General features: G+C 37.5%; 1 protein-coding gene across 1 annotated transcript in view; it reads left to right on the top strand.

The window, feature by feature from the left end:
- Positions 1 to 16376, top strand: part of DNAJC5B (DnaJ heat shock protein family (Hsp40) member C5 beta) — a 73569-nt gene extending 57193 nt beyond the window's left edge. Inside the window, exon 5 of the mRNA XM_070480927.1 lies at positions 15039 to 16376. Within this exon, the coding sequence (XP_070337028.1) occupies positions 15039 to 15133 (95 nt within the window). The 3' untranslated portion in view covers positions 15134 to 16376. The remainder of the gene's footprint in view (positions 1 to 15038) is intronic.
- The last annotated feature ends 11222 nt before the right edge of the window (positions 16377 to 27598 follow it).

Raw genomic sequence — 27598 nt, 5'->3', positions numbered from 1 at the left:
ATATCCATGCATTCAGAGCTAGCCTCAAACCAGCATCAAGCATATTGTCTTTGGGCCGGCCCTGTGGCCGAGTGGTTAAATTTCCTCATGTTCCACTTCAGTGGCCCATGTTCGCAGGTTCAAATCCCAAGTGCAGACATACTCCACTCACCAGCCATGCTGTGGAGGCATCCCACATACAAAAAATGGAGGAAGATTGGCACAGATGTCAGCTCAGGGTTAATCTTCCTCACCAAAAAAAAAAAAAAAGAATATTGTCTTATGTAAATGGGAGTATTTGCTTTGCTAAGCCACCTCCACACATCTATCTATGTGTGTGCATGGCCATAATACATTACTTGATTGTTCAAGTTCATTCTACTCAGAAATGATAAAAGAAAAATGCTAAAAAGATGAAATCTCATAGAATTCACAACACCAGGAATACTTCATGTTCTCTGGGAAATGCCTTCGTTTAAACAAGCTGGAGTCAAACCAGCCATTGTTCTCTCTGTCTTGCAGGCATAGTCCTACTGCCATTTTCCCCTGTAGAATGCATCATTATTCTGAATTACAGACTTTATCACTAGATCACAAAGAACTCTGGACAGCCAAATAAAAGAATTACTTGGTAATTCAGAGAGTGGCCCATTGTTGTCAGAACTGCTGGAATTAGGACCGGTGCACTTTTCTGGACTGTACCATACTCTCATTCTTTTGGTCACAATGAAACAGAAATTCCATGAGATCAAGCACAGAGACTGTCTAAAGGCTTCTACACACCTTTTATTCCCTATCAAATGTGATGCTAAGTAATATCATCATTAACCACTCTGACTCCAGCTTGAAGGAAGAAGTCTGCGATCATGTGAATTGTACTTAGTCTCAGACCATTTTAGGATTGGGAGGTTAAAGAGGACGGAAGGGATTTTTCCTACAACCTGGGACTCCTTCCTGTAGGGACACTGGGTGGCCAGTCTGGCAAACAGACGGGTTGCTCTTACAAATTTTTATTACTGTCCCTGGAGCCAAATTGTGGGCCCATGGTGAAATACAATTACAATTTTCTTTTGCCTTATTTGGGATATTAAAGGACAAATTAATCTTTTAATGGGGGCATACATACCAAAAAGAGCAAGCAAGCAGTATTATTCATAAATGGATTAAACGGACATATATATATATACACACACACACACATATATATATGTAAATTCCTCTTCAGGGATGGGCCAGTGACCTTGACATAACTTGCTTAGGAATGATGATCCCAGTGCATTAATCCCATCTGCTCTTGTGAGGAAGATAAATTCTTATAAGATCATGTCAGGGTCAGTGGCCCCATTGTCCATAGGATCACCTATAACATCCATCAATCCAGTCCAGTACCCAGTCACTGACAGAGGATAGGAAGGGACAGTGAGATAGAAGAGTATTGTCATCATCATCCACTGTGTCAACGTTATCTTAGCTTTTCCTTTACAGTGCAGAAACCAAAACTAGGTGAATTGAACCTAGGTACCCCAAATCCAGTGCTTCACACTTCTCTGAAAAGCCTCAAAGTCTTTCCTGTTTTAAATTAGATAAAAGCTCCACCAGGTCATTCCAACAGACCTTCTTTGCAGATTTCTTTTCTGGACTAGAAATTCATACTTGATGCCAAATTCCGCCCAGGCTTCCTACCTGCAGGGTGACTGGTGATAAATCTAAGTGCCTCTCACTGTTAGTTCTGACGCTCCAGAGCTTCCAATTCCATTGCAGAGGTCAGATTCTAGACTAAGTCAGTCATGATCCCATTTGACTGTGTTGCTATGAATCCTTAACCAAAAGGAAAGTTTTATCCTATTCCTAAATATTTAAAAGCTCCTCTGCAGAGTTGATCCAGGTTTTGTAGGGCCTGAAAATTATACAATTATATGATAAGAAAAAGAATACAAAATTACAAGTTAGGTCTGAAAGTGTATGTTTATTTAGAATGTGAAAAAGAAATCACAACAAAGTGCAAAGCTTCAAAACTGACAAATACTGTAAATATCACAAAATCTAGAAAAAGAGCAATAATTTAATTGACTGCCTGGCACACCTTTGTAATACTTCGCTCCTATGCTTTCTGGTTGCATGTTCTTTGATTGCCTCTTCATTTAACAGTAATTTTGTAATGTCATTCTCTGTAGGAAGGATAGAAAAATAATTCTGTCTTTCCTCTAGCATGTTTGATCAAAATTTGTTTTTTATTATTGGTAGATTAGAAAAGTTTCTTTGGGTTTTATGACTCATTATTGATAATGTTGTCTAAATTTTTAGGAATTGTTGTCAAATTTGCGAAAACTCCTATATAGTTTATTTCATATATAAGATATAAGATTTGGAAGAGTTTTCCACAGACCCCTTTTTGACTCTGCACATTTCAAACCTTGTTGCCCCTACATCACCCAGTACTTCTAAGATCAGAGCCCACTGGACTCACTCATATAGTGTGATACCACCTCTGGCATGGATCTTCATGTTCCCTCAGCAAGCGAATTGTCATAGTGAGCTATAAGAGTATTCCCAAAGACATTCCTATGCCAGTACAGCTAGCAGTAATCAACTACACACAGAGTTCCTGCAAACCACAAAAACATATCCCACTAAATTCAAATGAAATCTATCCCCAACTCATTTCTCTGTAACCAAATCCCCAAAATGTCCATAGCCCCTCTGTTGCCACTCATCAAGAAAAGCATGATGGAGGGAATGTCAAAGTGGAAAGAGACAGTGTTTTGCTGATTACGGTTAAAATATTGTACTCTTGCAAATCAACAAAAATTTGAACACATTGCTAGGGCCCCAACGGACCCTCAAGGGTCTGAGCAGATAAAGATCCGTGAAACTTAAATTCTGTTAACTGTGCAGTAAATCCACCACTGCTCTTTGATCTAACATTTTATTATGAGAATTTATGCCTTATTTTCAGCTAGGTGCATTAGTTAGTTTCAGATTTTTACTCCACTAATTCAGGGACTTAATGTGGTTTACAGGGAAAACTAATGTAGGTTAAAGCTTGTAAGGAGGAAAAAGCAGATTACATGTGAAGACTGCTTTCTGGATTGTGATCCAATAAGTGGACTGTGGCTTCCTCTGTTCTCCAAAAGAAGGGGATCCACTTAAAGTTGTTTAGAAAATACACTTGAAAGGGGCTACTAGTCACTCAAGTATCAAGTTACTCACGACAAATGATAAGCAGCATACATCAAGATTTGAATCCATTAGCAGGTACTGGTGAGATTTTGGGCTTTGAGAATTTTATTTCAGTGATTCTGAAATTAAATAAAATATGGCAAACATTTTCTCACTGAGGAGATTTTTAATTATCTTATGCTGGATCTAATCCTAAAATCCTAGGATTTTAGAGTTGGAAGGAATCCGAAGGGTCAACCTTCATTTGCCGTATTTTTATGGGCCTATTTATGGACTCTCTCTTCTGTACCACTAATCTGTGTGTCTATGCCTTCACCAATAATACACTGTCTTGCTTTCTGCAGCTTTAAAGTAAGTCTTAAAATCAGCTAGTGTGATTCTTTTTCAAAACTGTTTTGGCTATTCTAGTTTCTTTGCCTTTCCTTATAAATTTTAGTATCAGTTTGTCTAAATCTACAGAAAAATACTGCTGGTTTTTTTTAAATTAGAATTGCATTCAATTTGTAGATCAGTTTGTAGATCACCTTTACTATGTTGAACTTTCCAATTCTCCAACATGGTACGTGTCTCCAGTTATTTAGGTCTCATTTGATTTCTTTTACAAGTATTTTGTAATTTTCAGCATACAGAGCTGTTCCATGTTTAGTTAGATGGATATCTAAGTATTTCATCTTGCGGGGAGCTATTGTAAATAGCACTGGTTTTTAATTTGGTTTCCAATTGTTCATCACAAGTATTTACAACTATTTTTGTGTTGACTTTGCATCCTGTGTTCTTGTTAAGCTCAATTATTAATTCGTATTTTTGTGTAGGTGTGAATTCCTTGGGATTTTTTATGTAGACAATCACGTCATCTACAAGTACAATCTTATTTCTTCCATTCCAATCCATATGCCTTTTATTTTATTTTATTTTTTCTTACCTAATAAGCACTGGCTAGGATTTCTACCATTTGGTTTATTGCTCTGCTATCATCATCTTGAAAATCTTAGCTTTTAAATCAGGTATACTACATTTTCATTTGAATACTACACCGATTTGGATTCAGTGACTAAACACCTCAAATTTCATTTTTAAGGACATGTTATAGGACATTGTAGATATTTCTTAATTTATCAAAATCCAAATATCAAATCCTTTTTTTAACCAACTGACTTATAAAAAGCCATTAGAAATGTTTTTTCATCTGCTTTGAGATAGTTTAATAATTCTAGTTTTATGTCTAAAGCTTATGATTTTTCTTGGATATTTTTTGTTAGGTGCATATTTCAAACATGCCTACTCTTTGACACTAAAGTCTGAGATAGCTTTTGATACTGTAACATGGTCCCAATCTCTGTTCAAGTGTAGTGGTACAGGGTGGGATTTGGTAGCAGAGAGGAGAGATTTGCTTGTGTTATTGTATCTCTTTCAACTATATGAAAGGGTATAATCCAGCTTCTACCCTTAAGAAATAAAGGGCAGAAAGTTCAGAACAGTGGCATCTTCAATATTCACTGGAAACTATAGATCTTGTAAACTGATTCCCATTTCTTTCTCAAAATAAAAATATACTCCTAGTTGGATCTTAGGAACACAGGGAATTCTATTATTCTTATGAATCAATCAGGATCAAATAGAATAGTCTTGGGGAGGAGTATGTTCCCTTTTTTTGTCTTGGAAAATTTGAAATTTGAAAGGTGAAGGCAATGGATACCAGCTTATTTCCCTTCCTTTCAAATGTGCACAAATTAGAAGTTTGACTTTGTGAAATTTTGAGTGGTATATTTAAAACAAGCTCATTTATGGGGCTGGCCTGGTGGTGTAGTAGTTACGTTCACAAGCTCCACTTCGGCAGCCCAGGGTTCATGGGTTCAGATCTCAGGCGCGGACCTACATACCACTCTTCAGGCCATGCTGTGGCAGCATTCCACATACAGAAAATAGAGGAAGGTTGGTACAGATGTTAGCTCAGCAACAGTCTTCCTCAAGCAAAAAGAGGAAGATTGGCAACAGATGTTAGCTCAGGGCCAATCCTCCTCACCAATAAATAAATAAATAAATAAATAAATCTCATTTAGACTTTCTACTCCTCTGTTAGCTGAAGGCCACAATGAAATCAGAATTCTACTAGCCAAGGGAGTTTTATAGACCAAACCCTCTTCCCTGGGGCTGTGTGTCTGTACGCATCTGTGAGACAGTGTAGCAAGGCACAGAAGCAAGAGCATAAATTGGAACTAGTTATCTCTGAACATCCTGACAAAGCAAACCAAAAATACAAAGCTAAATTCGGTTTCTTTTTTCTAAGCTGAAGGCTGTGGACTGAAAACCCCCAGTTAAGCTCTAAAAATTTCTAATGGAGTCATGATTTCCCCCTTTTTTTTTTTGTTTTTGAAGGAGAGGGAATAAGTATCTAAAGGAAAAGATTTTATAGTTTTGACTTTGGATCTAAAAATGTGAGATTCAGTGCATAGAAAAATCTATTGATTGCTTAACTGTTCTTGCTACTCACCTAGATAAAACCCAGATAAATTCACAGCCACTGAGCTGAAGAGGCCATATGGCTTGTAATTAGACTTCTCTCGGCCAATATCTTGGGCAAATAGTGAGATATTTATTAGATTGGCTGTTCAGTATTCATCACACTCTACTGCCCAGGAAAAGGGTACCAAGGAAGAGACTAAATTCATCCTTCCTTTTTTCACCAAGCCCAACTCAATCTCCTTCCTACCCTCTTTTCCCCAATCAAAAGGAACCAATTTCTAAAAATAATTCATGGAAAATAATTCTTGTAACTAGTTCAAAGCTCTTTCTTCTTCTTTATATGAATATATCAAGTAAGCATCATCAAAGCTCTGGACCAGGGGAGCAGGATGAGTGAGTCAGCTCAGACTGCTACCACAAAAGCAGTTCAAAGTGGACCCAAGCCTTCTTCAATTTTTGGCTGCCAAGGTTCATTGAGCAAATTTACTACACAGGTTTCTCAAGATCGCCTTTCAACAGCAAACATTGATTGAGCACTTAATATTTGCCTGACACTATGCGAGGGGTGAGAGAAAAGAAAGACATGCCTCCTGCTGTCTTAGACTTTACGATCCAGCAGAGGAGATGGAGAGACAAATATTAAACACTCACAGAAAGAGCCAGTTAGTTACAGGTATAATAAGCCTGCCAAAGGAGATGCACAGGAGCTGGGATAATGAACACTGGGGAACCTGACCTAGATGCAGGGGAGAACAGCTTCCCTGAGGAAGTGCCATTTAAAGCTGAAGACTTAAAGAATGAGGAAGAGTTAAGGGGTAGGAGATTATGGGGATGGAGAACCCTAGAAGGGATGAATCTTCATACCAGCAAAGCACTTGGCACGGTATCTCCCTATATCCTGTGGATAAAATGGCCAACGGTGCTCCAGATGCCAGGAGGCAGGTGTAGTCATATTGGGCTGTTCTATTTGAATAGTTTTATCAGGGAATTGAGTGAAGCAGAAGTTGTGCAGAGACCATATTTGTGTAACCCCAAACTGGGATATGCCCAGACACGGGCTCATACCACTGATGTGAAATGTGATAGATGGAAAGCAGCTGGAATCCTGGACAGTTTACTAGAGAACAGCAAGAGCAGTAGGATTTAACCAGGAAGAGGGGAATGGGAATTGAGAGAACCCAGGGGACTCTGAGGAGGAAAGTGCAAAAAAGCAGAGCATAGGTGAAATATTATTCAGCCATAAAAAAGAATGAAGTACTGATACATACTACAGTGTGGACAAACCTGGAAATATTATGCTAAGTGAAAGGAACCAGCCACAAAAGGACAAATATTGTATGATTCCATTTATGTGAAATATCCAGAAGAGGTAAATCCAGTCTGGAAAGCAGACTGGTGGTTGCCAAGGCCTGGGGTTGAGGGAGGAACAGGGAGCAACCACCTACTGGATTCTGGTTTTCTTTTGGGGAAATGTTTTACAACTTGATAGAGGTGGTGAATTATACACTTATTACGTTGTGAATGTACTAAATGCTACCAAATTGTTCATTTTATGTTATGTGAATCTCACCTCAATTTAAAAATATATACAGTAGAGGAGAGGGGTAGACCAAGATCTGACTGTGGAAGGAAACTAAAGACCCTCCCTTCAGAAAAGGAGAAGGCTCTTTGTTCCCTGCAGATTCACCCGTGGAGGAAGAGGACGATGCCACAGGCCTAAGCAAGGCCCCAATATTCACAAAGCGTGGGGAAATGGCAAAGTTGATTACCCGCCTTTTGTGTCTGCGACCTTGAGAGCAATACACTGACAGTGGCTAGGACAGAGGGCTCTGGCGTTAGACGGTGCCATTTCAAGGCCCGACTCTATCGGCTACCAGTTGAACTTTTTGGGGTAATTCACTTACCTCCTTTATCTGTTATTGTTTTCATTAAATATTAAATACACATAAACAGACATTTTGATCTGGCTTTCTACCTTTCAGTAAGAGTATTGTCATTACCTTTTAAGTTCTTTGTTTGCTTTTCCCTCTTCAGAATTACCTGCTATCTTAAATCATTTGTAGTCATTTTCCTTTTTTTCTTTCAGTTTATTGAAGTATTAGTTGACATACAGCACTGTATAAGTTTAAGATGTACAGCATAAGGACTTGACTTACATATATTGTGAAATGATTACAATACTAAGTTTAGCTAACATTCGTCATCTCAAATAGATACCAAAAAAAAAGTTTTTTCTTGTGATGAGAACTTCTAGAATTTACTCTCTTAGCAACTTTCAAATATACCATACAGCAGTGTTAACTACAGTCATCATCTGTACATTATATCTCCAGTACTTACTTATCTTATAACTGGACGTTTGTACCTTTTAATCAGCTTCATCTAACTTCCCTCCCCTCCCCTCTGGTAACCACAACTCTGATCTCTTTCTATGAGTTTGGTTGTTTTTCTTAGATTCACTTATAAGTGAGATGATGCAGTATTTGTCTTTCTTTGACTTATTTCACTTAGCATAATGCACTCCAGGCCCATTCATATTGTGGCAAATGGCAGGATTTTCTTCTTTTTTATAACTGAACAATATACCATTGTGTATATATATATACACCCTGTATTTTCTTTATCTGTTCACCCATAGATGGACACTTGGGTTGTTTCCATCCATGTCTTGGCTACTGTAATATAATCGTTTTCTTACTATTCTTTTTAGTATTACAACTATATATATTTATATTCCTAATCAGTATAATGCTTGGTTTTGCATATTTTTGAACTTTAAATGACTGGACTTATAGTCAACAATTGTCCTTCAATTTGCTTTTTTTTCACTCCATATATTTCTGAGATTCATTTATATTGTGACTTTCATTCATTTTCACTGTTATATAGTATTTTTCTGTGAAAACATACTATAATTTATTTATCCATTCTACTGCTAATGGATATTTGGGTAGTTTCCACTTTTTTACCATTACAAACAGTGCTATTATGAATGTTCTTGTACGTGACTCCTGGTGCATGAATGCTAGAGTTTTCTAGGTATATATGCAGGAGTGAAATACCTGAGTCAAAGGGTATGGTGTTATTAGATAACACCAAATTTGTTGCACTGATTTCCATTCCCACTAACAGTTAATGAGAATTCCTATTGCTCTAAATCCTTGCCAACACTTGACTTCGCCAGACTGTAAATTCATGCCACTCTGGTGATTGGGATATGGTATATCATTGTGGTTCCAATTTTTATGTTTTTGGTTACTAGTAAAGTTGAACATCTTCTCATATACTTATTGGTCATTTGGGCTTCTCCTTCTATGAAATGTTCAAATCTTTTGCAGGTTATTATATCATCTGCCTTTCTTACTGTTTTTTTATATTTGGGTATTAACTCTGCTGATTATGTTTGTTTAAAATATATTCTGCCAATTTATGACTTGGTATATCACTCTTTATGGTGTCTTTTAATAAAGCAAAGTCCTTAATTTTAATGTAGTCAAAATGTCAATCTTTGCCTTTATGTTTAGTGATTTTTGGTGTTTTGATTAAGGAATCTGTCCCTATCCTAAGGATATAAAGGTGTTCTCCTAAATGGTCTTCTCAAAGTTTTATAGTTTTGTTTCTCACATTTACATGTTTAATCACCTGGAATTGATTTTTGCATGTGGCATGATGTAGGATTCCATTTCATTTTTTTTCCATATAGAAAACGCATTGTCCCAGCACACTGATTTCCGGTCTTGGTTTTGGTATGCATTAAGTTTCAGTAGATGGAGCAGTTTCTGGGCTTTTTGTTCAGGTCCACTGGTCATTTTGTCTATCTGTAAGCAATACCAGGCCCATTTATAACAATTCCTGATACTGTTTAGGCAGGGCCTCCTAACTTGTTCCTCAGGAGAGTCTCACATATCTTTGGCCTTTTGCTTTTTCATATAAATTGTAGAATCAGCTTTGTCCAGTTCTTTAACAAAAGTTCTTTGAACAAAACCTTTGGGATCTTGGTTAGAATTGCAGTGACACTGGAGATTAGGTAGAACGGACATATTTAAGAAAGCAAATCTTCTAATACATGACATGATATATCTCTCCATTTATTTAGGTCTTCTTCATAGACTTTCACTAAAGATATATCTTATATATTTTGGTTACATTTATCCATTTTTATACAATTACAAATTAAAAAGTTATATCTATTAGTTTTATACTTGTATTTTGGTATAGAGAAATGTGTTTTCTTTTAAAACATTGATTTTGAACTTAAGAAACTAGCTAACCTCTCTATTTTTAATTATTTATCAGTAAATCCACTAGGGTTTTTACATAACTATTTACATCATTTGTGAGTAGTGATAATTTTGATTCTTCCTTCCCATTCCTTACCATTTTTTCTTCTTTTTTTGCCTTTCTGTGTTTACTGAGACTACTAGTAAAATGTTGAAGAGAAGATGCTTTCAAGATTGTATCATAATTATGAGGTTTGCTGTCAGTTTTTGATCAGGTTAAGAAAGTTGTCTTCTATTTCTATTTTGTCAGAACTTTATGATGGGTGTGAAATTTTATCCAACATTTTTTTCTTCATCAGTTCAGATGGGCATGATTTTTCTCCTTTAATTCTGTTAATGTGAAGAATTATGTGAATTCGTTTTCCAAGGTTAAAACAAGTTTGTATTCCTGAGATAAATCCTGTGCAGTCTTGGTGTATTAATTATTTTATTTTTTGATGAAATGGGTTTGCTAATATTTTGGTTTAGATGTTTGTATCTATGTTAATGAATGAGATTGGCCTATAATTTTCCTTTCTCAAACTTTCCTTATGGGTTCTATATCAAATTGTGCCTCATAAATAAATTAGGAAGTATTCCTTTTTTAACTTTTCTTGAAGAGTCTGTGTATTATTGGATTTATTTATTTCTACAGGATTTTGTAGAACTTTCTGGGCTAATGTGTGACTGTACAAATTTTAAATTATTGACTCAATGTATTTAATGTTTATAGGCCATTTAGGTTTCCTTTCTTCATTATTAAAAACTTACTTCTTTGGGGCCAGCCCCGTGGCTGAGTGGTTACGTTCACACACTGCTCTTCGGTGGCCCGGGGTTTGGCTGGTTGGGATCCTCGGCGCAGACATGGCACTGCACGTCAGGCTATGCTGAGGCGGCGTCCCACATGCAACAACTAGAAGGACCCACAACTAAAATATACAGCTACGTACCAGGGGTATTTGGGGAGAAAAAGCAGGGGGGAAAAAGATTAGCAACAGTTGTTAGCTCAGGTGCCAATCTTTAAAAAAAAAATTACTTCTTTAAAATTTTCTCTTATTACTTTTTATGCATCTATAGTATATGCATTATTGCCCCATTTTTCATTACTTATATTGGTTATTTCTGCCTTCTTTTTTTAGTGACTTTCACTAGATATATGAAAATTTTATCAGTTTTCTCAAATAAATAACTTTTGGTTTTGTTGATTCTCTTGTATTTGTTTCTACTTAATTTTTTCTTCATTATTTCTAAATTTATTTTTTTGTTAATTTTTGTAGTTCTTAATATTCAGCCCTTCTTCTTTTCTAATATTTAGCATTTAAGGCTATAAATTTTTCTATGAGTATCACTTTAGCTTCATACACACACATATATGTTCTTATAATCTGAGTTCTAAATATTTTCCAATTTCCATTATGATTTTTCCTTTGATCCACAAGTTAGGCCTATATGTGTCTTAATTGTAAACCCGTGGGGATTTTCCAGGTTCCTTATTGTTTGTGTCTAACTTAACTGCATTGTGATCAGAAAATGTGGACAGCATGATACAATACTTTGAAACATCTTGAGGCTTGCTTTACAGCCTAGAACTTAATCAGTTTTTATAAATGTTCCACATTGCTTCAAAACAATACATTCTGCATTTGTTAGGTTCATTGTTTCATACATGACCATTAAATAAAGCTAATTTATTATACGTGTAACTTTGCTAGGGCTGCCATAACAAAGTACCATAGACTGGCTTGACTGAACAATAGAAATGTATTCTTTAACAATTCTGAAGGTTAGAAGTCAAAGATCAAAGTGTCACAGGGTTGGTTTCCTCTGAGGCCTCTCTTCTTGGCATGACGATGGCCATTTTCTCCTTGTGCCTTCACATGGTCTTCTCTCTGTGTGTCTATGTCCCAACATCCTTTTCTCCTGTAGACACCACTCATATAGGATTAAGGCCCACCCTGGGACCTCATTTCAACTTAATTACCTCTTTAAAGACCCTCTCTCCAAATGCATCACATTCTGAGGTGCTGGGGGTTAGAACTTCAACATATGAATTTAGGGGAAGGGTGGACACAAGTTAGTCCACAACATCATACTTTTCAAATTCTTTATATCCTTAAAGATTTTTTTGCTTGCTTCATCAGTCCATTCCTGGGACAAGCATTCAAATCTTCTACTGTGATGATGGATTCTTCTATTTCTCTATAAAGTTCTGTCAATTTTTGCTTCATATATTTTGAGGCTATGTTATTAGTGTATGTACGTTTAAAATTTTTATAGCTACTTGGTGAATTGAATATTTTATTATTATGTAGTTACCCTTTAGTTCTAGCAATGCTTTTTGTCATATTTTATTTTGTTAAAATGTAGTTATAGTAGCTTTCTTTTTGTTAGTGTTTGTGTGGTAAATGTTTCCATCTTTTTATTCTCAACTTTTTTTGTCCTTATGTTTTTTTAATGTGTCTTTTATAAAGAGCATATAGTTTAAATGGAGTATTAAGTCCATTTGTATTTATTATAATTAATGATATATTTTGATTATTTTCTACTAACTTCATCTTGTGTGAGAGACAGTATAGCATAGTCTTCAAGAGAACGGACTCTAAGAAATATTGCCTAGGTTTGAATACTAGCTCTGTTACTTACTATCTGTGTAACTCAGGCTAGTTACTTAAAACACTCTGTGCTTCAGTTTCCTCATCTGCAAAATGGCTATAATAATAACCCTACCTTGAAGTGCTGCTATTAAGGGAGTTAACATACATAAAGTGCTAACAGTGCCAGGCACATAATAAACACTATATACATGCTTTCTATTAATATTTTATTATTATAATTATAACTTTAAATTGATGTGTTTTTTCTGTTTCTCTTTTCTTTCCCTTTTTTATTTCTTTTGTATTGATAGATTTTTTTTTTTCATATTCCATATCTTTCCTTCCTCCAGTTTGGAAATTATATTCTCTGTTCTATTCTTTTAGGGTTACCCTAGACATTTATCAAGCATACTTGTCAAAGTTTAAAGTTAATTCTTATCTTTAGCCCCTCCTGAACAATACAAGAACTTTATAACACTTTAACTCTGGACACCTCCTTTCTCATTTATACACTATTGTTGTATTCCAGTTTTAGCTTAATTATAAGCCTCATAACTTATTATTATTGCTTTATATAGTCAATAATCATTTACCTTTACTCACATACCTACCATTTTCTTTACTAATCCTTCCTTTTCCATTTTTTTTTTTTTAAAGATTGGCACCTGAGCTAACAACTGTTCCCAATCTCTCTCTCTCTTTTTCTTTGTTTGCTTTTTCTCCCCAAATTCTCCCAGTACCTAGTTGTATATATTTTTTTTAGTTGCGGGGGTTCCAGTTGTGGCATGTGGGATGCTGCCTCAACATGGCCTGATGAGCAGTGCCATGTCCATGCCCAGGATCTGAACTGGTGAAACCCTGGACTGCCGAAGAGGAGTGGGTGAACTTAACAACTCAGCCACGGGGCTGGGCCCCCTAATCCTTCCTTTTTACAGCACAAATTTTCCATTTGGTAACACCTTCTTTCTGCCGAATTACATCTTTTTAATTGGGTCTGCCAGTGGCATAACTTGTTTTTATTGTCTGAAAATACATTTCACGCTTTAAAAAAAAAGAAACATAACGATAAGAGGGTTTGTCAACAAATTTAGATTGATAGATATCTTTTTTAACATACTAAAAATATAATTCCATATTTTTATATGGAAGCAAATATGGCTTCCATATTTGCTATTGAGAAGTATGACTGCTTTTAAAACCATTGTCTTTGGTGTTCTTCAATGTCACCAAGATGTTTTAAATATGAGTTTCTCTTTAGTTTATCCTGGCTGGTTCCTAAATCTGTGGATTGGTGTCTTTCCAGGGAATTTGCAGTCATTAAATCTTCAAATATTTCTTTTAATCTTCTTTTCATTTCTTTATGAAAGTTTTATTAGATATAAGTTAGACTTTATCACTCTATTCTTTATGTCTTTTAACCTCTTTCGTATTTTATTTCTTTATTTCTCTGTTACTTTCTTATTAATCTCGTCATATCTGTCTTCAATTTCACTAATTCTCTCATTAGCTGTTAAACTCATCCATCATGTTTTAAAATTTTCATATATTTTAATTTCTAGAAGTTCTTTTTTATTAATTTCAAAATGAATTTGCTTATTCAAAAAAAAATTTAATTCTTTTTTAAATCTGTATCTGATACGTGGAAGACTTGAAGACTTTCCGGGTCTGATTTGGCCATCCGTTGTTTCAGTTGGCTCTTACTCAGTGTGCATTGTTTCTGTGTGTACTCTTTTCCTCCCTTCTTCTTAATCTCTCTCTTTCCTATCTATTTATTTTTACTATGAGTTCATGTTTACTGCAATTTTTGTAGTGTTGTTTTTTTTTTGAGGCCTGCATTGAAGGTGGGGCCATTCACTTCTGTTATGTCCTTGGGAATATATCTTGTACAGGACAATTTTAAACTAAATTATCAGCTTGATATTTCTTAGAACATCAGGTATTATAAATTTGGCCTGCCAATATGTGTGCCCACTGTCTTGCCATTAAACATTTTTAGGGCAGCTCTTTCCTCCCTCAACACAGCACCAAGACTCAAAACTAACAATTTAAATGCAGAGTTAGGGGTATGGAGATTTAGAGAGTGCATAACCATTTTTGGTGTTAGCTTTATGTGGGGAGTTTCCTATCAGACTCTTCACCTAAGCAAGCTCTGAGTTTCTACCTCTCTCCCAACAGGGCCATATATGCAATTGTGCACTGTACAACTCTAGGGAGAAGTTTTCATATAGATATACAGTAGAGCTTATATGACATATGTGGTGGCCCTGTCCTCATCCCCTCAAGATGGTGAAAACTAAAGCTTAAGTTCACCAGGTTCAGCAACTGCCTCAAGGTGAAAGCTGGGTTCAGTGCTTTGGTTTTATAATTCTGTAACTGATAGAAGTTAAATGAAGAGTAAAGACATGTCTCCTCCCTTTTGAAGTCTTTTAAAGGGCAAGCAGCCTCAATATCTTATGAATTGATTTGCCACTCATCATTTAACAAAAATATCCATCACTTGCCCCATTAAAGGAAATGTAACGTGATATGAGGGTGTTTACTGTTTTGCTTTGCTTATTTTTAGATGTGGACTTTCCAGTTGTTCTCCAGCCTACAAATGCAAATGAGAAAACACAGCTAATCAGAGAAGAACCTCGAAGTTATTGCACAGACTCTTAATATTGAGCCCAGTGAGGGTCCACCGTACCTCCTCTTGGTTCAGCCATGTCTCCAGGTGGTTATAGGGGGAGGGTAGGTAGCATGAAATGCTGTGAACTTTTCCACATTTGTATTTAACTCTTAGGTTAGGGAATATGATTGCTACATAATTTTCTCAGTATGCAGTCTCACTCTTTGAGTAGAATTACTAATGAAGCACATTCCATTTTGATGAATAAAGGCTTGAAGAGTTGTTTTATGCTCCTTGCATGAGGTAAGACAATGGCATTGGGCAGGCGTTATGAGCCTCCCTTTGTGTGAGCCAGACCTCATTCCTTACAGCCTAAAGAAGTATTCCAAACAGAAACCACTATTCATCTATTTAACTAAATGCAATATTCATACTTGCCACAAATATCATCAGCAAAATATATATGAGAATTTAGGAGGAATTGTGTGTGCGTGATTTTTCCCTGTCAGTATTCATTATGGTTACAGAAATATTTCAAGAGACAGGAAGAAATGATTAGGTAAAAAGACAAATCACATTATTTTAAAGTATCTTTTTGAAAGATTAAAAATTGTCATTTACTGAAAACTGACAAGTAAAACTAGGAGGAAACAGGTTTTGTGTGTACTGTTAGACTGCTATAAAAACAATAACTAAAACAAAACTTCAACCTGGCTAAATGTTATAAATGATCCAGAAAATCATTCTGAGCCCAAACCAGCCCTAAGAAATGTGCTGACCATTTTTAAGTAAAAGTAATTTTTGTACAACTAGCCTAGATTAGATAGACTAAGGAAAAGAAACACAGGAAGTAAAGGGTAGAATTCTAAATTTTATAGCCTAAGTTTAAATTTAAAGGCATATTACTTACCTCATTTTTGGTGGGATAATTATATTGACCAGAAAATGCTTAGCTCTGTGCATGTTAAACACTGAAGCTCAGAGGCCATCCCTGCATGTAATTGTTTGATCCTTATATCCATCATGTGTTCCAAACCATGTGCTATTTATAAAACAGTACAGCAGCAAACGTGTTTGTTTTTTCTAGGTCTTTCTTAGTTCTTTATGTAATATTGCATTTTTGAAGACCTTGTTATGTTTTTATATAATATTGCATGAAATGTCATTTTCTTTTTTCTTTTTTTCTTATTCCCCACTACTACCAAATTAAAGTCAATGGAGGATAAATAAACATTGTAAGTGAGAATTGGTGTTATACCACTGGCAGTTCTAAAGTCATTAAAACTCTACTCTAAGTCATGAATTCCTGGAATTTCTTTTTAATTGACATAAGTAGAAATGCTCTGGGTTGAAAGTTAAGAAACCTGGTTCTAATCTATGCTTTTACTACCTAGTCCTGTGACCAAATGAGATGAGAGTAATACAACTAATCGCTCTATGACTATTTTCATACCTGTCCTAACCCCTTCCAAATTGCTGTGAGACCTGATAAAATAGCTGAGGTGAAGGAACTCTGAAAAGTCAAGTTTTGAACAAATATAAGGTGGTTTTACATGAGTTTGCTTACATTGATACACACAGACAAATGTGATGTGACTTGTTATGTATATAAATTCTTTCACCCACTAAGACCTATGAAGATACCCAGTATTATCAGCCCAGGTGACCAGCAGTGCTTGGAACTCTGTATTCAACAAACAAGTACTACTTTCTGTTTGAAAGGAACAGTGAGATAAATAGTCCTGTCTGGGGGCATTTGAGCCACTACATTTCCTTTCTGAGGTCTCTTTTTCTTTTTCTTTCTCACATGGAATTTTTTACTTCCACTCCCAGTTTGCCCAGAGAGCTGGTACAAGACTGGTTAAGATAAGAACAGGGCATGAATCAGAATCAGTATCAGACAATGGAATTAAATTCCTAGAGGGGTTCTGGCCAATGTTCCCCACAAAAGGCTAGTTTCTGGTTACAGTGATGTGTGGTAAATACAAGCAAGTGAATACCTATGAATGAGGAAATGAATTCTACAGAATGCCCCTTAGCTACATAGAATCAAGGATCAACTCTTCATCTGAGGAGGGGCCACTGAAGCATCTTGTGGGGGTCAACAGGAGCTGCCATCTGGCATCAGCGGCAGTTATTCTGAATCCATAAGTATCTTAGCAGAGAAGCATCAGGGAAGGAAGGGACAAGCTGACCATGATCCTCAGCAATGGTTGCATGGCCTTGATTCATGCAGGGTCAAATGAACTGCCCATTTCAGTGGCTCATGACCTAATCCTGGGCTCCAGGCTACCAGAGGAGGGGATTTCATATAAGGTTTCATGGGTCATCCGTTTGTTTTTTTGCTATCTTACATTAGAACATAACAAAAACATATATATGTATTTTTCTTTACCAAAATATACATATCTTAATTCTTTGAGAATAAATGACATTCTATTTCCATTTTTCAAATGGTATGTTTGCTAAAACACATTTGACACGGCCTAGCCTTGAAATACACTCCCCTGGCAATGCACTACCTGATCTTTTGACCACTTAAAGGCTATGTGATCTCTGTGGTTGGCACAATAATGGCCCTCCAAGATGTGCATGTGCTACTTCCCAGAATCAGTGAATATAGCACCTTTCATGGCAAAAGGGACTCTGTAGACGTGATTGTTAAAGACCTTGAGATAGGAAGATTATCCTGGATTATCCAAGTGGACCCAATCTAATCACCTGAGTCCTTAGAATCAAAAACCTTTCCTGGCAACAGAGAGAGAGAGATAAGACTACAGAAGAATGGTCAGAGATATGCTTTGAAGGTAAAGGAGGAAGGGGGTCAGGAGCCAAGGTATGCAGACAACCTCTAATAGCTGGAAAACTCAAGGAAATAGATTCTCCTCTAGAGCATTCAGAAAGAAACACAGCCCTACCACCACCTTAATTTTCATCCAGTGACACCTGTGTCAAACTTCTCACCTCCAAAACTGTATGAGTTTAACATTGAATCAGTGCTCTGTACTTGTTTCCTCATTGTCCTTCCTCCTTATTCTATATTTCTTCTTTTCACTTTTCCATCCTGCGTATCTTTAACTTCATCTTCTCCTTTGTCCCTTCCCTTCCCTGTTTCTCAGTGTTCCATCTCCTTCCCTGTCCTTCTCCCCTCTCCCACTTCCACCTTCTTTCCTTATGACTCTCATTTCTCTTAGTCTCCTAATCTCTCTGCTCACTACTGTCAACTCTCAACCTTCACATTTACTGGTCTTTTAGATAAACTGAACTATTGTGAATGCACCCCAACCAGCAGCGGAGGGAGAGATAGGAAATAGTCTGGGTAACAGAATATTCTTAAAGGAATGTCTTTCCCCCTGTAACTTCAAGCACAATTAATCACAATGTTAATAGGTAAAGGGGGAATAAAAGTATTTTTCAAGCAGTTCTCTGAGTGTATTGACAAATAGAAATCACTTAGAGTGACTACATTCATGATCTGAAGGAATGGCAAGGTCATTCATTGACACATTAATTTTGTTTTGCCCTTAGTGCTTTAGGGCACTCAAAGGAATGAGAGCGCCCCTCTTCTGAGTTTCATCTTTAAAAGTTCACTCTCTTGCTACCATAGCCTTAGAGGTTAAAAACAAAGGTAGTCAGACACCTGCAAAACAACCATCCTGGCTTTTGTTTGGGAGCTTGGGCTGGTAGAAAGGTGCATGCTGAAATCTGAGGAAGGGAAGTAGCCCCATCATGAGGGGCCTCTAGACTAAAGATGGGTTTGGGGATTTTGGGGGGAATTCCCAGAGTAGCCCAGACTTGTGTCCTCACAGAGGAGACCCCTATGATGAGACAACACTTGGATGCCCAGGTGACATAATTAAGTCATGTCTTCGTAGCCATAACAGAAGATTCCTGTGCCCACCTCTGGCCTCTCAAAGGAGCCATGCAGGGTTGGACACTGGACCTCAGAAGCAACGAAGCTGAAGCCAGATGAGGGGCTCAGAATCCCCTGGAGGATGAAGACATAAACCCCAGTAGAGCCCTTGCATCCCTGGGAAGGAGAGGAACTCTTTTAAGACCTGGCTGAGGGGAAATGTCTCACTACCCTGTTAAACTGCAGCTCTGGGCCAGAGGTAGATCAACTTAAAACATATAAAGCATTTAGAGCGTGAAGAGACTCCCCCAGATCTTTTCTCAGCTGTCACTGCTCCGTAGGCTTTCTCAGCCACCCAGCCTGGGACTGGAACATCCCCTCTTCACTCTTCTATTCCCTTCTGCACTTTTTCTCCTTAGGACTTCTCATAACAAACTTTTAATCTCAATGGCTGTCTGTCTGCCAGACCACAAGACCAAAGATTTTTGTCTGTTTTTGTGTCTTCCTGAATCTCTAGCACTTAAAACAGTGCCTGACACAGGGTAGATGGTTGGGGAATATTTGTTAAATGAGTAAATGTTTAACCTGTTGTAGAATAGACAAATTCCTACCTGCTAGAAACTCAAAAGCTGCTAAAATCCTTAGTTTTTAATGAGACTTAGCATAAAATTAACTAAGCATTAAATTAATACAAATATTAATATGTCAGCTTGGTGCCCAACCAAACCTCTAATCCAATTACAGAGTTGTCTTTCTAAAAACTTTCAGTAGCCTGCCCCCCTTACTTCTCATTGATATGAAGGCAAATGTCCATTTCCAGGGCACCAGTCCTTCTCCAAGCAGAGAAAAACCTTTATTCAAGCAACACAAGTCCTCCTCTCCAAAAGCCCTCTTTTTCCAGCCTGCAGCCCCCCTAAGCACCCAAGTCACACTCCTCTTCATATTACTCCTGAGCAGTTCTAGACCACAAAGTGCCAGAGATTTAGATTAAGTTGTGAATAACCAGTTTCTGTAAAACAAATCCATTTCCAAACCGTAGATGGCTCAAATTAGCAGCGATTTCCAGAATTACATCTTAGAGTCAGAGTTTACACAGCGCTAAATATTTCGCACAGTGCTGAAAACGAAGTAGGAAACTAACAAATCCCTGTTGACTAATTGTTTAAATCTCACAATCTATGCCATTTCTGAGAAAAGCCTTTCTCCAAAAGGAGTCCTAAACATGCTCAGGGCCAAATAAACGGGTAAGTGTGAAAGACTTTCCGGAATTTTCATGCCCTTCCAGGGCTGCCCCAAGAAACAAAACTAAATTTCTAGAATCAAATCAGCGGTAATCAGACAGCTGTTAACGTATTCTGCTCACCACTGGGCTGCCACCTGAGCTTTCTAATAGCTGAAAATCCGATTATCAGCTTCTCCAGGGCCTGAGAGCGCCTGAGGTACGTCCTTGTTCCCAGGGCCAGGAAGAGGGGATCTTACCTAAGGAGTTTTTTCCTTTTACTTCCAGGTAATCTTCTCTGGTACCCAAACATCTCCACTCCTGAGATGTCCAGATTCATCTCTTCTCAGTTTCATCTATAATATACTTCTTTTCCTGGTGAAGAATAATTGGAAATTTTTTAGTGCAGATTTTCACTTTGAGAATGAAATTCCAATATTTTCTTAAATTTTTTAGAATGATCTATTTGGGCATGTGTATATACTATTTACTAAACAGTCATTTTTCAGGATTATTATAATCGCAGAAAGCACTATTTTAAAGCTAACCTCAGTTTAAAAGTAACGAATGAAAGCCATCAGGCAATGAAAAATAGTATGTCTATATATTAACTTCTTAGTATAACAGTTGTATATAAAATGCCTTTATTTCAAGTTTCTTTATCGTATTTCCATGGAATTTATTTTTTAAACTCACTATAGAGCATACTAGGAAACTTAATTTTTAGCTACCCAAACCTAAAAGATATATATTATTCTGAGTAAGAGGGTAAAGTGTTAACAGAAAATAAAAATGGTTCACTTCCCTGCTTACATTCTACTTTTGTTAGTTCCCTCTCATACCTCTTCTCAGCACATCCCATCCCCTAAACTAAAGGATTTGGAAGGAAGCAGGAAGTGTTGGTTTTTAGGATCACAGGTGCATTTGTATTTGAAAAAGATGATTTATTCTTTCATAAATTAAAATAAATCCGTCAAGTGAACAATAATGACCAATAGTCATAGTGCTTAGTAGCTGACACTGCCATAAGGGCTTTATATTAGCTTTACAAATTTTATATCTTCACTTAATACTCACGACCAGGTATGGGACAAGTACTATCAGCATTATCGTTCCCCATTTTTCAGACTAAGAAACTAAAACACAGAAAGTTACGTAACTTGGCCAAGATGACCTAGCTAAGAAGGGGTGGAGCAGGCTGATCCTTGAGTCCATCATATTAACAGCTGTACTATATGCCTCTCCATGATGATCTTATATTTCCAACTACATTTGTCCTTCTTGAAAACTAACCCTCTCCACCTCCCAGCCCAACTCCTTCCCAGGGTTCTCTTATTTTCAAAAGAATACGCACCCCTATCACTAGTTTTATGATCTACCTTTCCCTTCAACTGCCCTTTGCAGCTCAAGAAGATTCCTCTAGGGAATCGCCATTAAATAATTCCCAGTGACTTCCTCAAGTAAAGACTCAAAATCTTCAAATTCCTCAAGAGCAAATTCCCAAAGACTTCCTCTGTCTCCTTCTTCTCCTCCTCCGGCTCCCTGTGGCACCTCCTTACTGGGAAGCCTATGTGGCCTTGGTCCCTACGTCTGCCATTTTCTCTTGTCTGACTAAACAATAACTACAACATTAATCAAATGAGTGAAAGTTGGGGTTTTTTTCATTTAAAAAAGTGATTCTAGAGTAGTCAGTATTAGTAGATAATTGTGACTTTAAAAATTCTGATAAAGTTCCTGCCATAATTTTCCAGGACGTGTAGATAGTACTAAGACAACAGTATATTTTTTAATAGCAAACATATTTATGGTGCTTACCGTGTGCCAGACACTACTCTAAGTGCTTAATATAGATTAATTCATTTAATCCTGATAGCAACCCTATAAGGTAGGTACTATTATTTCCCATTTCACAGATGGGAAAATTGGAACCTTTAATTAACCTGTGCTGTCAATAACAGGAGAACCAGCATTTGGACTCAGGCAGTCTACCTCTAGGGTCCATCTGCTTAATTACTACACTATCCTGGTGCCCTAAGACATATTTGAATTCCATAAAGTCAGATGCAACTACTTATTTAATATCAAATAAGTGTTTACATTCAGTATATTCTAATTTGTCCCTCCCTCACTAAAAGTGAGTACAACAGGTCTGTAAATCCAAGTTAACATATCTGTTCCATTATTCTGATTCCATAAGATTGGGATGAGAACATTTGCTATTATATATAAAAATAAGGCATTTCAATACCATTCATACAAGAGACATATAACCTCTTCATAACTTTAAATGTTATCTATTCATAAGAATAGTGAAATTATACTCAATTTCTCCATTGTACAAAATAAGGTACAAATTGTGAAGTTTCTATTAAGTAAAAATATACCATTACTTATGTCAGACCACTAAATTAGCAATCCTTTACTATTTCTTCATAGTACAAAGGAAATACAACTTGGCAAACTAACTTTTCCTAAAGGAACTAAAATTTATCTGCAACATTTAAAATAAATGTGTGTGTATAAGTATATGTATACCACCACGTGCCACATAACGACGTTTCAGTCAAGGACTAATCACATATAAGATGGTGGTCTCATAAGATTAGCATCATATACTCTAGTATCATATAGGCTATACCACCTAGGTTTGTGTGAGTATACTCTGTGATGCTCACACAACAACAAAATTGCCTAACAACATAGTTCTCAGATGTATCCCATCATGAAGGGACACATGACTATATATTCTGCAACAATTTATTTTGCTTCTTGTCTTATGTCAATTTGCCATTGTGAGAAGCACAGTATCCTTCACACTGGATCTACCTGTGCTTTATTTTCCCCTTTGGCACTCACCATTGCTGAGCCTACTATATACGTTATTTACTGTCAATTTATTGTCTGTCTGCCCCTTCAGGATGTATGTTCCATCAGAGTAGGGATTTGTGTCTGTTTTGCTTATTGCTGCGTCCTCAGCTCTAGAACAGTGCCTAACACAGTAAAGACAAAATAAATATGGAATCTCTTGGAATAAATATGAATCTCTGAAGAAAATCTCTATGCAACATCCTTCCCCACCTCCCAGATCACACCTTTGGGAAAGATGCTGTACGAACAAGACGACAGTTCCACTTTCCCTGAGTGTGAAACACTGCAAGGGAGCTTGCAGAGGCTCATGGAGCCTGGGGAAGTGGATGGGTCAGTCTTGCCATCTTCCTGTAGTACAAATGGCTCTTGTTAAGCTCCTTAATGGAGATGGGGGTCTGGGGGTTAGTCTCATTAAGACCTTTCAATATAGTGATTTGGCCTAGAAGTCAGGATTTAGTGTGGTTTAATAATACAGCCAATCCTCCTTATCGCAGATTCCATATTGCAAATTTGCCTAGTGGCTAAAATTTACTTGTGACCCCAAAATCAATACTTGTGGTGCTTTTGTGGTCATTCACAGGCACATACAGAACAGCAGAAAATTTGAGTTGCCTGGTGCATATGTTTCCAGCTGACGTTGAACAAGGCAATGTTCTGACTTCTTGTTTCAGCTCTCTTACTGTAAACAAGTGCCACATTTTTTTTGCATTTTTGTGCTTTTTGTTGGTGATTTCACTGTTTAAAATGTTTGAAAGTATAGTGCTGAGGAGCCGTCTAGTGTTCCTAGGTGCAGAAGGTTATGATGTGCCTTGTGGAGAAAATATGTATGTCAGATAAGCGTCTTTCAGGTATAATAGTGCTATCGGTCGTGAGTTCAATGCCAATGATTCAACAATATATATTAAATAAGGTGTCTAAACCAAAACACACATAAAACAAGGTTGTGTATTGATCGCTTAAGGAAAATGTTGTAAACAGAGGCCTACAGGAACTTAATCCTGTGTTTCCAGGAGCAATGGTTCAGCATGTACTCACTAAATCAGTGTTTGTGATGACTCTATAGAACCTAGCTTCCACGAATAACAAGAATCAACTGGATCTCCCCCAGAGTTCTCCAGAATGGTTCCCTTTCTGGCCTTGGAAACATTATGTCTGTCGTTTCTCACAAATATCCTTCCTAGAGATGTACATATTTACAGAAAGCCATGGGCGAGGAATCAATAAACCTGAGTTTAGCCCTGTTCCCCCAATCTGGAGGGTCATCCTGAAGAAAGTATTCAACTTTTTTTGGTAGAGCCTCCTGATCTGTAGAACGGTTTCCTCAACTGAAAGGAAGAACTTGAAAGTTCTTTCATGTGTCTATATCTAAGGTATTTTTCACACTGAACAATGGTTTTTGTAGACTTCAGATCCCAGAGTATCTTCACGTAATTTTTGTGGAGCACCATTGTTAACAAATTTCAGGGATTTGATCTTTGGGTTCCAGAGGTGAGAAGACGGTTCACTTTAATAAATGGAACACTTTGCTACTCCCAGAATGTCCTGGTCATCATCTGACCTTGCCTGACATCAGAAGCCAACTTTCAACCTCCTTCCTCCCAGGAAGCAGTCCAGCAGTCCAGTCTCTCTATCTCAAGTGTTTAAGTGGGGAGCGGGAGACCAAGTAGTGCCAAGGAAAGGGTCCTGGCTGGCAACTCAGGAGATCTGAGATCTCGTCTGCCTTTGCTCAACTCTGTTACTGAAGGTAAGCCATTTCACATCTTTGGGTACCAGTTCCTTCCTTTTAAGGCGATTTTTATTAGATGCTGCATTAAATGACAACTATGGGACTATCTGCCTTATACATGTTATATAAAATAACTTGCATATGGTTAAATAAAAACGCAAACAATAACAAAGAATGCAGAAAAGAAAGCATATTTCTCTTTCTTCACCATCCCTGTCTTAGTTTTCTAGGTCTCCCATAACAAAATACCACAGACTGGGTGGCTTAAACAATGGAAATTTATTTTCTCACAGTTGTGGAGGCTAGAAGTCCAAGACCAAGATGTCAGCAGGTTTGGTTTCTTCTGAGGCCTCTCTCCTTGGCCTGCAGATGGCTGTCCTCTCGCTGTGTATTCACATGGTCATCTCTCCATGCATGTCTGGTGTCTCTCTCTCCCTGTATCCTAATCTCTTCTTATAAAGACACTAGTCAGATTGGACGAGGGCCCAGCCTAACGACCCCATTTCAATTAAATTACCTTTTTAAAGCCAAATACAAAAACACAATCACAATACAAATACACAATACAAATTACCTCTTTAAATCCAAATACAATCACATTCTGAGGTACTGGAAGTTGGGGCTTCAATATAAGAATTTAGAATTGGGGGTGGAACACAAGTTGGCCCATAACACATGTCATCAATTTCTCAAAATTGTGCCAGATTTCAGTTTGCTCTAAATTTGGATTATGAGTTATTTAAAAAGTGATTTGTATTTTTTTAAGAAATTCCTAATTATCTTTGGTTTGCTTTTTGAGAAAAGTGACATGCCTTTATCATCTCTCTAAGGTCTTCCTAGTCCATAGTCACATGACCATTGTGAAAGAATGCTCTTCCTTCTTCAAAGATCATCTCCCAGAGCCCTCTGACCTTTTTTGCTTTTTCCTAATTTCTCCTGATTGCTTTCTTGGCTTGTTGCATCACTGTCAACCTGGGATTTATTTTGAGCTCCTGGGTTGGTTCCCTTTTTTCATAAATCCTAGGTATTCCTTTCTTGGATTCTTGTTTTGCTGAAGTACATCCATGCCAGACACGAGACTTGCTGCTAGATTGCCTTTCAAGAAAGGACTCACTGCCCAGCTGCAAGGAGGATGGTTAACTGAGAGCCTCCAGGTATTAACTCCTTCAGGGTCCACCTCAAATTTCCTGCCAAGGTTATCAGCCTCTGGCCAATGACTGAGCAAGGGGGTTGTATGAGGGCCTAGCCATTTCTGCCCAACTCAGGACTCCTCTAAAGAGAAATCTTTGCTCTGCAGCTACCCCTACCAAGGGGGCTGGCTGAGACTCTGTCAGGTCTGCATCACTATGTAATTGCTACCCCTACCCAATCCTGTGTCCTACCCTTTTCCATTCACAGATGTTGCTCTCCAGAAAAATTTTGTACTCTCATTTTGTGTCAGCTTCTGCTTCCTGGAGAATTCAATCAGTATAACATCCTCAAGTAATGTTTATTTTTTATGTTTCAGAAAGGAATCATGGAATTTAAACTTTATGAGACCTTGCAAGCATGGACTACCTATTTGTCCTCACATGTGATTGCTGCTTTGATTGGTTATACAATTCTATGTTCAAAATTATTTCCCCGAAGAACTTTGAAGGTCTTGCTCTGTCTTCTAGCATTGCTAGAATCCAGTATTGCTGATGAGATTCTCATTCCTATGCAGCCAGCCTGTTTTTTGTTTGTTTCTTTTTGTCCCCATCACTGAAAGCTCTTAGGGTTTTATCTTCATCTCCAATGCTTTTAAATTTCACTAGGCCATGTCCAGGCCTGATTGTTTTTCATTCATCCTACTTGGATGGCCCTGTTGATCTGATGACTAATGTCTTTCTTCCATTCCTTTCCCTGTATTATCTCTGCTTTCTTTTTCTGGAACTCTGACTAGATAGCCATTGTGTCTTCTGGGTCTGTTCTCCATGCTTTTACTTTTATATTTTCTGCTCTCTATATTCTGGTATTCTGGGAGGTATTTTCCATTCTTTCTTCTACACATGCAAATTTCATCTTTAGCCATGACCAATATGTTAGTTTTCAACTTAGCAATCACACTTTAAGTTTTCAAGAAGTTAATTATTCTTTCATTGCTCCTTTTCCTATCACCTTGCTCTGGTTTTTATTGCTACAATAGCCTCTTGGATGTCTCTGAGGATATTAGTTAGCATTTTAAAAAAGTAGTTCTTTACTATTCCTTGCATTATCTGTTTCCTCCTTGGTCAGTTATTTTGTTTGCTCATCTTGGACTTTAAACTGCTTTGCTGTTTCCACTCAAATGTCTGGTGGACATTTGTTCATATTCATGAACAATGGATTACACTGATCTGTATCTGTAAAATGGCTGGGTCCTGGGGACAAGCAGGTGTTTTCATTAATAGTGCACGAGAGGAACAAGCCATGCTGGCCCAAGATGCCCCAACCCGCCAATTCAAGGAAAGTCTCACCCTGAGAGTGGGGTGGGGTGACCTTTCTTTCTCAACATGTCTGTTATTATCAGGCTCTACTCTGCCTCCCTCCCTAGGCCTATACTCCCCAGGCTCATCTACTCCGCTTAAGCAGTTCTCCAAGCAGCTCCAACTGGTGACAAATGCAGCAGCAGCAGCACAATGCTGTGTGTCTCTGACCTTTGTGCTGCTGCCTCTGTGCCTAGAAGCTCTCAGGGGCTCCACAGGGAGAATAGTTCTGTCTTTGCTAGCTTCTAGAATGTGTAGTCTTAGCTGTGGTTTTCTCCATTCTGGGCTATGTGTCCATACAATCCCGTTTGCTTTCTACATCCCAGAGATTATTTAAAATCTCAAGTTTGCTGATTGTACCTA

Source organism: Equus asinus, chromosome 12, assembly GCF_041296235.1.
Source record: "Equus asinus isolate D_3611 breed Donkey chromosome 12, EquAss-T2T_v2, whole genome shotgun sequence".
NCBI lineage: Eukaryota > Metazoa > Chordata > Mammalia > Perissodactyla > Equidae > Equus > Equus asinus.
The sequence above is the reverse complement of the archived record's forward strand: the minus strand, read 5'-3'. Positions and strand labels throughout refer to the sequence as shown.